General features: G+C 35.6%; 3 protein-coding genes across 3 annotated transcripts; 1 reads left to right on the forward strand and 2 right to left on the reverse strand.

Moving 5' to 3' along the window:
• Window positions 1–4,849: 4,849 nt before the first annotated feature.
• On the reverse strand, window positions 4,850–8,763 carry LOC123007809 (protein SMG5). The gene is made up of 4 exons (XM_044403256.1): window positions 8,385–8,763; window positions 6,392–8,336; window positions 5,470–5,719; window positions 4,850–5,424 (listed from the first exon to the last, which is right to left on the reverse strand). The coding sequence occupies exons 1-4, from the start codon at window positions 8,453–8,455 to the stop codon at window positions 5,033–5,035; spliced, it is 2,658 nt and encodes an 885-aa protein (XP_044259191.1). The 5' UTR covers window positions 8,456–8,763; the 3' UTR covers window positions 4,850–5,032.
• Window positions 8,764–8,856: 93 nt separating this feature from the next.
• LOC123007812 (NADH dehydrogenase [ubiquinone] 1 alpha subcomplex subunit 13) lies at window positions 8,857–9,500 on the forward strand. Its single transcript, XM_044403259.1, has 2 exons — window positions 8,857–8,996; window positions 9,075–9,500. The coding sequence occupies exons 1-2, from the start codon at window positions 8,894–8,896 to the stop codon at window positions 9,431–9,433; spliced, it is 462 nt and encodes a 153-aa protein (XP_044259194.1). The 5' UTR covers window positions 8,857–8,893; the 3' UTR covers window positions 9,434–9,500.
• LOC123007811 (ER membrane protein complex subunit 2-like) lies at window positions 9,467–10,740 on the reverse strand. Its single transcript, XM_044403258.1, has 5 exons — window positions 10,583–10,740; window positions 10,416–10,529; window positions 10,063–10,357; window positions 9,755–10,007; window positions 9,467–9,707 (listed from the first exon to the last, which is right to left on the reverse strand). Exons 1-5 carry the CDS (start codon window positions 10,596–10,598, stop codon window positions 9,549–9,551), a joined length of 837 nt encoding a protein of 278 aa, XP_044259193.1. The 5' UTR covers window positions 10,599–10,740; the 3' UTR covers window positions 9,467–9,548.
• Window positions 10,741–10,753: the final 13 nt, after the last annotated feature.

The following is a 10,753-nucleotide window of genomic DNA, read 5'->3' on the forward strand; positions in this document are numbered from 1 at the left end:
TACACTCAATTAGTTTTTACTTTTGCAACTGTAAGGCGTGTCACGCAATTGTAGCCAACTTAAAAAAAATAAAATATAACGTGACAACTGGCGATTAGTGTTTAGAAATTGATTAGTACTTGCATTAACGACTTTATAAAAGTCTGTAAAAGTTTATAAATAATTATAAATTAAAGCCAATTTATTGGTTGCCAGTCATCTGTTTTTATTATAAATTATAAATCATGATTTCTTTTGATTGAAACCGATTAAAATATTGTTGCAACGGTTGGTAAATAAGTCAAGGTCCAAGGTAATCAATTTTTATCAATGTTTCAATTAAAGGAGAAGAAATATTTATATCAGATAAAGTAATAAAAAGGAAAAAACATAAATGTGCAATTTGATGAGTGAATGCAGGCAACCCAAAATACATCATTAGTATTTATTTAGTGTTTGTTATCGGAACTTTCATGTATATTTTATTTGCTGAAATAAAAATGTGTTTGTTCAGTTGAAACGGCTGTTTAATTTAAGAGCTTTTTTGTGGCGATTTACTGACATAAGTTAAAATGATAATTTATGAAAGATTCAAGCATTTTCTTTGCCGTAACTATCTGAAATCGATCAGCTCAAGTTCAATCATAAATAAAATAACTCGCATTGCCAATAACAATAGAAAAGAAATCATCAGTTATTCTCGATGTCAAACAGGATTTGTCGATGATAAGAAAGCTCTTGGGCTGTTTGTCCATGTTCCACGTCTACTTATCGATAAAAATAAAACTTGAAACTTGAATTAGCATTAAAAACAGATACGACTGAAACTCATCAAACTCGATTTTTTCCGTAGATATATATTGTATTAATCAGAGCAGGAAAAAACACAACCGCTTTGTTTATCCTTAACGAATACGAAATTAATTTTAAAGATTTAAAAGCTAAAACCCGCCTCTGCAAAAAATGGAATACGTAATGAAAAAGATGTCTGGATGAAATTTTTCGCACGAACGCGAGTGGACTTCTAAGCGTCGATTTAAAAGCTTGAAATTTTTAACGATGAATTAATTCTATCGCCATGTTTTGGCTTTTTCATTTGAAATTTCAGTCGCGTCCCGAATTTCTTTTTAACTCAAAACTTAATTATACCCGATTTCGGCTCCATGCGACGCTCAAGGTCATCCTGTGACGCAACGACAAACCCTCGAAGAACGAAGGCATAAAGGAGCCGCTGATCTCGTATAAAAATGGTGGCACACTAAGTAATCGATAAATCCAGACTAATTCTGAGCTTATTGCTGCACTCCCCTCTGACTTCCCGTTTCATCCACGACAGGCGGCATTTATAGCCGCGTTTACATCTTCGGTTAACGGCATTTTTCTGCACCTCGAGACTCGTGTGTGGTCGGTAAAAAAACAAAGCCCTTTGTCGGGTAGCATTCAAATATTAATAGCTATATTCGAGACAGTAAAAAACTGTTAAACATAATACCGAGGGCACATTAATAAAGTGGGCAGTGAATCATTATGTGAGTTGTAGCGGCGGTAAATTGGACGATCGAAATAAAAAATACGAGGGGAAGTTTTTAATGGAGCTGTTGATTGGAATGATGAGCTCTATATAATTAATCGACGATTATGATAAAACTATCAAAGTCTTCTAATAATCGGTTTTAATAAATCAATTCGGTTGGGGTTAATGGAGAAGACGAGATGTTCTAGAGCGGAAAGAAACGATTACATCATTTATCACACTTGCATTCAAATTAATTTATTTGAATTCAATTATGCCTAAAAAAATAGAGATTTGTTACAATGTTTCTACAATCAGCTTCTTATCGGTTATGACAAATTAATTTATTTTGCGTGTAACGGCGGACAGAAAATTTAAACTCCCAACAAATATTTGCACTAATAGATAAATACTCTGTTTTGAAATCCAAATAAATTGAAAAATGACTTTTCAGCAACAATTGCGAGAAATATTTACACAGTAACGCAAATGAAATAAACCAGCAACTCAAAAAATGGGAGTTCGATCCCTAAACCGGTATTTGTTTTTTTATCAGATAATGATCCCAATAATGAAAAATACACTTGTGAAAAAAGATTATGCCCTCGTTCTATTTAGAATTAGGATTTGCTTTTATAACGTTGGTATTTGATACATTTTAGTGATTTTTGTGAATAAAATTACCACCTCGTAAAAAACTGTGTATCAATTAAATGTTAATAAACTGCGTTTTGAAAGACGACAATATCAAGATGGGTTTGAATCAATTTAATCATAAAAACCGAAACTTACAAAATTTTGTACTTAGATAGTCATATACAGCGTGCGCCAGAAAAAAATGCCATCTAAGGTAAGATACTCGAAACATGAAAAAAATGTTAAAAAATTCTATCTATAAAAATTTCGAGTTTAAATTTTGCACTTTGACTCTATTTATTTCTGTTGTAAAAATAATTTTCCAAGTTTTTTGTTACAGGCTATTAGGAGAGGAAACAAGGAAGCTGTATTCTAAATTGTAACTCTGTTTAATGTTATTTGTGGCTTTTATTGGGAAAATTTTTGTACCTGTACTCAATAATTACAAAAAACATACAAGATCATTAGTGTCATTAAATAGACATAAAAACATGTCAAATAACAAAAAATAAATGTCAAAAATTATTGAATTTTTTAAACATTTTTTCCATGTTTCTGGTACAGTTGGAGACAAAATACTTTGGTCGTCAGTTTTCTGACACTTTAATGTAATTCAAGCTTTAACGTTAAAATGAATGACAATTTCAAATTAATGACATCTATTATATTTTCCTATCAGAAATATGTGGATACATACAACTTGTCAACTATGATTGACAGTAGCTAAAAATAAGGTTAACAGTCCTAAAGCATGCTTTACAATTTAATGTCACTCAAGTGACATTGACGACCAAACTATTTTGTCTCTAACTGTATCTTACCTTACATATGGCATTTTTCTCTGGGGCGCGAGTTCTGACGCACCCTATATTTATTTAAAGGTGTAACAATTAATAATAAGTAAAACAACTCAAAAGGTGAAAGTTCGACTTTTTAATGGTGTCTAATATAATATTTAGAACAATATTGTCAATGTTTAACAATTAAAAAACTACTACTAAAATTTTAAACTTTATAGTTTGATGCAAGTCTAAAAATGGTATGATTCGATAATTCAAAGTGTGTAAATTTGACATCGGTCAATTATTTGTCCGCTTTTTAATGTATTATGATATTGGAAATAAAATAGTGATGAGTGTAGAGATAATGAATAAATTATAAAAGGTATAAAAGTTTTTTTATATAAATTGTATTTTCCCAATTTTCCGCGAAAAATTTACATAAATTCGAAACCGACTGATATCAGTTTAAATGCTTTTAATTTAAATAAAATTTATGATTGAGATAAAATTGAAATCGTTGATTGTTTTGCGTCCATTTTTTCTTATTACGCCGGTGTAGTTAATTTCAGTTTGTAGTTGGTGTAAAGTTCGTTAGTGCTAAACTAATCTTTCTGTTTACGCGTCCGCACTTTGTCAATAATAAACCGCTGGCAATAATACATCAGCATTCGTTATTAAAACGAAATAGCTGTTATTAACATTTATAAAGCTGTCGGCTGACCATTTCAGTTTAGTGAATCCGAATTCGCATTACATGAATGAATGACAAACCGAGCCATTAGCTATTATAGCTTATTCAACGTCCTGTGTATGTATAATGAAGAGGGTTGAGCGGCCGGACGGCGGCGATTGTGGCGTTCAGCGGTGGTTCACACCCGCAACCACCTATCTGCTCATTAGTCGAGTCTCGCGGTGCATTGCACACTCTATCAACATTAAATTAACCACCAGCCGCGTTGCTAAACACTGCACATTACTAAAACGCACCGAAATGCATACAGGGATGGACGAGAGACGAATAATTACCAACATTTCCATCAACATTTAATAGATTTTTCTATTGTGACTAAAACACCGTAATTAAAGAACGTTTTTTCAAAGTTTCTACCAGGTCAGTGACTGGTAAATATCAGAATAATCAAAACTAGATTTAAAAAGTGTGTAACTCGTTTCGATATTTAATCCCTATTCTGTCCTCGAGCGAATTACCTTAGACCTTTTATCCGGTTTATGTTTCCCCCTATTTGATTATAGATAACGCAGCTAATATCAGCCTTACAATAAAAGTGACTTTGATAAATCCATTTAATAATAAAGAAAGGCCACGTCGCGCAACCGCTTATCTAATGGTAGTTTTGCATTAGCGTCGTGATTAAATGGCCGTCGAGTAATTACCGTAAGTCAAAGCGTCGCCCTTTAAATCCGTCCTCGCAACTAATTAACCCACAGGGTCGCAGCCATCGACGACATCGATATTCTCGGCCCCTTTCTTAGTCGGTGGCAATCAGCGGCTGGTACTAAGTATGGCGTGCCATCTATATTTCCACCCCACAGAATGATGATCGCGTGCGAACACCATCGCTGTCTCGTGTACGAATTAAATAACGTTGCTCAAAGATTTACCGTCGACGCGCGAGGAGTCCATTACTTATGGAACAATGGTCACGAACGTCCATGATTCATGACGCCAACTGATGCGACTAGTGGTTTGCTCGAGAACTTACAAACTTCGGGAAAAAAACACAAATTGCTTTTTTATAGTCGGTACAGAAAATTCCAAGACTTAACTACGGGAAAATTACACCCAAGACGAAGGTATTAATAAATTACGAAAGTTAGACCGAATTAAATGTGGCGGATGCGCCGGGCGAGGCCAATAATATCTCCAACACTCATTTCAGTGCTGAAATGATCTTAATTAACAACAAATAAAACACAGTTTCAGTAAAATAAGCATTTATTGCTGACAACAAAAGTAAAACTACAACGTAAAATCCTGTTGAAATGAATAAAAAGTTCGCAGTTAAAAATTCCAAAATGAACAATTCTTCAAAAACCACCGCAGTTTTTCATCCGAATAATCCGATAAGCTTATAATCCCTTATCCCGTTCTATTCTCCATTCATCTCCTCGTCTTGTAGCTCTTCTTCCATTTACTATAAAACTGCGTAATTGATTCGATCGAAATCCCTGCCGACTGCGCCAACCCGACGTAACTAAACTCTTTATTTTCACCATTCGACAAAACGTTCTGATTTCCAATAAGCAAAGTAATTAGATTAGCGGCTCCTTTCTGTTGTTCGGCTAAATAATAACAACACTCAATGATTTGGATGTACATCGACATTTCTTTATCTCTCTTTTTCGGATATTTGATGAAAGGAATTGCGGCTCGTTCTTGGGGTCGTTGAGCCCGAAAAAATCGGTTTCCGCGATGAAATTGACTTTCCAACCAACGGATGGCGTCGCGAGCTTCAGATTGTTCGCGTTTTAAATCGTCCAAAGCTTGAACAACTAAAAAAAAATTTTGCTTACGTAGATTTCAAAGTTGTAATTTACCTGCAGATGGTATTAAAACGATAAATTTCCTGGACTGCACAAAATGTTTAACCATAAATGTATATTTAATTAAGGCGTCAGCGTCTAAAACTAGATAAGGTGAGAGCGAAGCCTTGCCTTTCACTCTATTTTCCAACGCTCGAACTTCAGAAGCCAACCACAACTGACCCATATGTTTCATTTTCATAAGTTGGTCCTTATCATCGAATTTATCACTGATTACGTGCCCACTTTCTCCCTCTTGCATTTCCTGAATATAAAAAAAATCTGATTAAGAATAGGAGTTTCACGTTTCAGGGTTGTCTTAATTAAACAGGGCTAGAATCCCGCCGCGAACTCTACAAACCGGAAGTGATGTAATTACGCGCATTTCGTGAAAATTGCCGTTGAAATCGCACCAGACTCATTTGCATCTATATGGAATCGAGCGCATTTCGCCGCATGAACAAGCTCCGGACGCATTCCGGAGTCGCATCCGCGTCGTTTCCGGACCGACGGCGCGGTAATGAGAGCGATATTTGTTCCCTAGACGATACTACGACCAAAGACATCAAATACGCCAACTTCTTAAACTCACTAAGATACGAAAGGGACTTGCCCGACAAGATAATGCCTTTATAGACGACCACGGAATGGCCTTTTCACACCTTGTTGAGGCTTAATGAATTTTTTGATAGCAAAATTAAAACAATCATTACTTTTTACACACAAAAACGTAACATCTAACAAAAAATTACATGAAATACACCTCACCATTGTGGTATAACAACTTTTCTTTGAACACAACAAAACCAATCAAAAAGAACATTTTAGATTTACGGTTGAATAAAAAAATCTTACTTTGAGAAATGTAGTTTCAAAGTTTTTCTTTAAAATTTCATTATACTAATGAAATATTAAATAGCGGATGCTGCTTACTTACCAAATCTTCGACGACCGAATTCGTAGCTTTATTCTCGTCGTTTTCGTCGCATTTACAAACAAAAACATTTTTCCGTTCGTCAAAAGTGATCCCGGTCTCCTCAATCCCGGTCAGGAACTTTCCAAACGCCATAAATTTTACGATCCTTGTGACGCTCTCTTCTTTCGTGTTCATTCCATGTTTATGTAAATAATTCCAATCCATATTCTTGTGAGCTTTCTCCAATATGTCAATACCTTTCAAAACAATATCTTCCGACAAGGGGATTTTCTCTTCGTTTTTTATGACGTTATTTACATCTAATTTAATACCGGATATTTTGGTACTTTTTATATTGATATTAATCAGGTTTAGCATGTTTGTTATTTGGCGTAGGAGACTTCGAGTACTCGTACCGCAAGATTTTATTATTTCGGTGTCTTGCATCAACCAGTCGTTTATGATTTTTATCGCTTGGAGGGAGCTTTGCTCTGTTATTATCTCGAGCATGTCATTCACGTCCATCCTTTTAAGTTTTTTTATTACATCGATTTTATCTTCAACGTTTTTATCATTGTTTTCGTCATTAACCGAATCGTCAGATTTTTTAACATCAGTTTCATCATCGGACGATTCGGCTAAAATATTCTCCGAATCAGACACAAACGAATCGGAGGAATCTGAATCAGAATCGATTCCATCATCATTTTCACCCTCACTATCATCTGATTCGATTTCGACAGGAAGTGCTTTCCTTCTACGTAACTGAGACGCGTTTCGCTTCTTTTTATTCTTCTTCAGTAGATCTTTAACGACCCCATTTTGCTCAATTTTAACCTCCACTTCCGGCAAGGGATAATTAAGAACACTTTCTTGTATATGATTGGTCACGTTTTGAACCAATTGGGAATAAATGGCAAGTGTAAAAGCAACAGCAGTTGAGACTTGGTGCTGATTTGTTTTCTGAAGTTTGGAAATACATAAAAGACAAATGACGATCATTTTAAATATCATATCGTTATTCAATTGTTCAGTTAAATCGGTTTCAACCGATTCGCTTCCGGTCGGCGACTCACAACTTCCGTTACTTGTCTTGATTTGTAAACACTCTTCTAAATCTTTGTAAGTTTGGTGGCACAAACTGTATACTTTGGCAACTTTTTTATTAAAGTACCAAATATCGATAAGGAGAAGGAAACGCGAGATAAATCTTTTAAGATGATCATCTTGTGTGTTTGTATCAGGGTTTGGTTCCATTGGGAGTTGTTCTAAATATTTCGAATTTTTATCGAAAAGACTGTGCAAATTGTTTGTTGTCCCGTCAAAAGAAACCGTGCACGCTAAACAACGCATGTAGTGATAAACCGCGTCTAAAAATTTATTCTGGTTCATTGCTAAAGTCCCCATTTGATTGTGGGGCATCCCATGATCGGATTTGAACGAAATCGCTTGAAGGTAATAGCGGAAAGCTAAAGTCGCTTCAATTTTGGGATTAATTTCAAGTTTATACCGATTCAAATCCCCTAAATAAATCAAACATTGATGTACAGAAAGATTCGCCCATTCTAGACACTCTGTTCTGACGTCACTCTTCCCGTATGTGCCCCCCATAGAAAAATCGATGACGTGAGTCAGATTCAAGTTAAATTCGCATTGCAATTTTGATATCATGTGGTGGTAAAACCCAATCCCCGAATTAATATGTGCCAGTATGTTGCAAATTTCGTTTTCGGTGTATTCCTTCTTTTTGAGTTTTTTCGCAGTGGAAACGACGTCGTAATGGCCTTTACGCCAAAGTAACTCTTCTCCTTTTTTTCCATACAAGACGGGATCGGAAAAAATTAACCGTTCGCAGTACTCGCAGAATTTGCGCCGTTGCATTTGCAGGTTTGGAGTGAATAAGTCGCTGATGGTTCGGGCACAGCTGCGAGCGTCATCTAAACGTTTTGCTTGCTCTGTTGTAGATCTAGGAAAGGGTGTGTTAGAGTTGGAAGGGTCAAGGGGCTATACCCACCTGTACAACTTTTTAGACTGCTCAAGGCCCTGCTTTTGGTGAATATCGGTCGAATTTTTAACTTTCTTCATTTCAACTCATGTTGTTACCCCGGTCAAGAATTGAACAAACTTCCTTTAAACTCGATTATTGACTCCAATTTCCGCACGGTTACACAATTCATTTTTCTATCATGTTTAATTTCACAAATATGTTTTGACACCATCACAATTTCTTATCAAACCGTCAAAATGTCCATTGCCACATGATTTTGAGAAATTTTACGGCTCCATCTAGCGACACTAAAATCTAGACGACTTAAAACAACTAATCTACTGAATTAATTTTATCAAAATTTCTCTATAGGTAATACTGTAATACACAATTTCTAAAACAATAAAATTTTCTTGCAATAACAAAATGATAAATGCAATATTGTGTAATTTCCAAATTACGTCAATACAGAAAACTGTAACTAATTCAACAGATGTCGCGCCAACAGCCAGCTGTTTGTCAAATTGTCAATAAAAATGGCTATGGCTGCGGCCACTGCGAAAAAGCAAGATTTGCCCCCAGCAGGGGGCTACAGGCCCATAAACTTCAAGAGAGTTCCCGCAAAATCATATTTCAGCGGTAGAGTATTACGGTTTTTGTGCCATTTGAATATTACACACTTTTTATTATTATGTAATGACTTAACCCCACTTTTAGGTTGGGCCCTTTTTGGTGGCTATATCGGCATGACCGCAGTCGCAAGTTATCTTTACTACTTGAATTGCAAACAAGTACAAACTGATGATATTGAAATGAGGTCTGGTCGCTTCGCTATTTTCCCCTTGTTGCTCGCAGAACGAGACCGCGAGTATTTGAAGCAGCTCAGGCGAAATCGGGACGAGGAGGCTAAATTAATGGCAAATGTCGAAGGATGGGAAGTTGGCACATATTATGGAGAGCCATTGTACAAATCCTTTGATAAGGACAAGTTGATTGAGCCCATGATGCAGGGTTATTATGTGCACGCACCTATGAAAAGCTTCAAAGATAGGGCTTTTATAAGACAGTGGTCCTAAGCCGTTGTTGCGTTGTAGTAAAAACAGGTCTTATTTCATTTTTTGTTAATATATTTGGGAAAACGCATTTTTACTGCCTGATTTCTTTGATCCTTATGATCCTAACAATGCTATCTTAATTAATTTGCAGTGCGCCAAGCCTATCCTCAATACAATCAATATTCGAGTTTTTGTACTGGGTTTGAATTTCATTCAATGTCCACTCTGATAGTTTCTGTGCTTCTTTCTTTTTCTGGGATGAACATTTTGGTGAAGTGGCAATAGCAGTAGTTGCCTAAAAATTGAAATTATTTAAATCCTTTCAAAGTTTTCACAACTTACAACATAGAGGCCATAAAGGGCCCTCATGTTTTTAGGGTTCAATTTGATAGCTTGGCAGTAATAAGAACGGGCTAATTCAATGTTTTCCAATCCACCTTGGGTGTATTTTATATCAGCGTAACGTTGATGCAATAAGTGGTTATGGGGGTTGTGTAAAATTAATTCTTCAACGCAAAAAGCGGCCTTTTGAAAATCCTGCTCAGTTATGTAAAGTTCACTTAGCTCTTGCCAAGCTTCACCATCAGCCATAAAGCTACAAAAAATATTAATCATATTTTTTTTTTTTTGCATAGTTACAATAGGAATACATTTTCAGATACTCCGTCAGTTCTTTGATGGCCTCAACGGTTTTACCTTGAGCTTTCAGAATTGAAATTTTACGTTTCTTGGCGCCACTATTAGTCTCGTCTACTTTGATTATATCATCCAAGATCTTAATAGCCTCTTCATACTTTTCCTGTGCTTCATAAAACATGGCCTCATATTTTCTCACTCTTAGACTGTTAGGAAAATCTTTTTGTAATTCTTTGAGACATTTTTTAGCTATATTGAATTCGCTACAGTCTAGAGCAGCTATGCAAACTTGCTCTAAAATGAGAGCTTCTGAAAAGTATTGATTTTAGCTTAATAGGTGATAGGACTGGTAGGTAATGAAAATTACTTTCTTTTCCCAACTTCTGAACATTTGATTGGAGTTCATTGATCCAATATTCTACAACTTTGCGACTTTTACGATCGCTGTTTTCTCGCCACAGCCGCAATTTTTCGAGAATACCTACACATTTGCAACATTGTTAGATCTTGATTTTCAGATACGGTTATACCTACTGCTTAAGTTTGCCATTGTGCTGGAAATAGTTCAGTTACGATTAATCCGTTAGCATTTCTCAATGAATCATTGATCAATTATATCTTAATTAATCGAAACTTTTTAACCCACGTCACTTTTTTTTTAATTAATTTGACAGTCAATGTTGGCAAGCGCTCAGTGCTTTTATC

This window comes from Tribolium madens, unplaced genomic scaffold, assembly GCF_015345945.1.
Source record: "Tribolium madens isolate multiple individuals breed KSU strain unplaced genomic scaffold, Tmad_KSU_1.1 Scaffold_3;HRSCAF=73;Tcas5.2_LG2, whole genome shotgun sequence".
NCBI classification, from domain to species: domain Eukaryota; kingdom Metazoa; phylum Arthropoda; class Insecta; order Coleoptera; family Tenebrionidae; genus Tribolium; species Tribolium madens.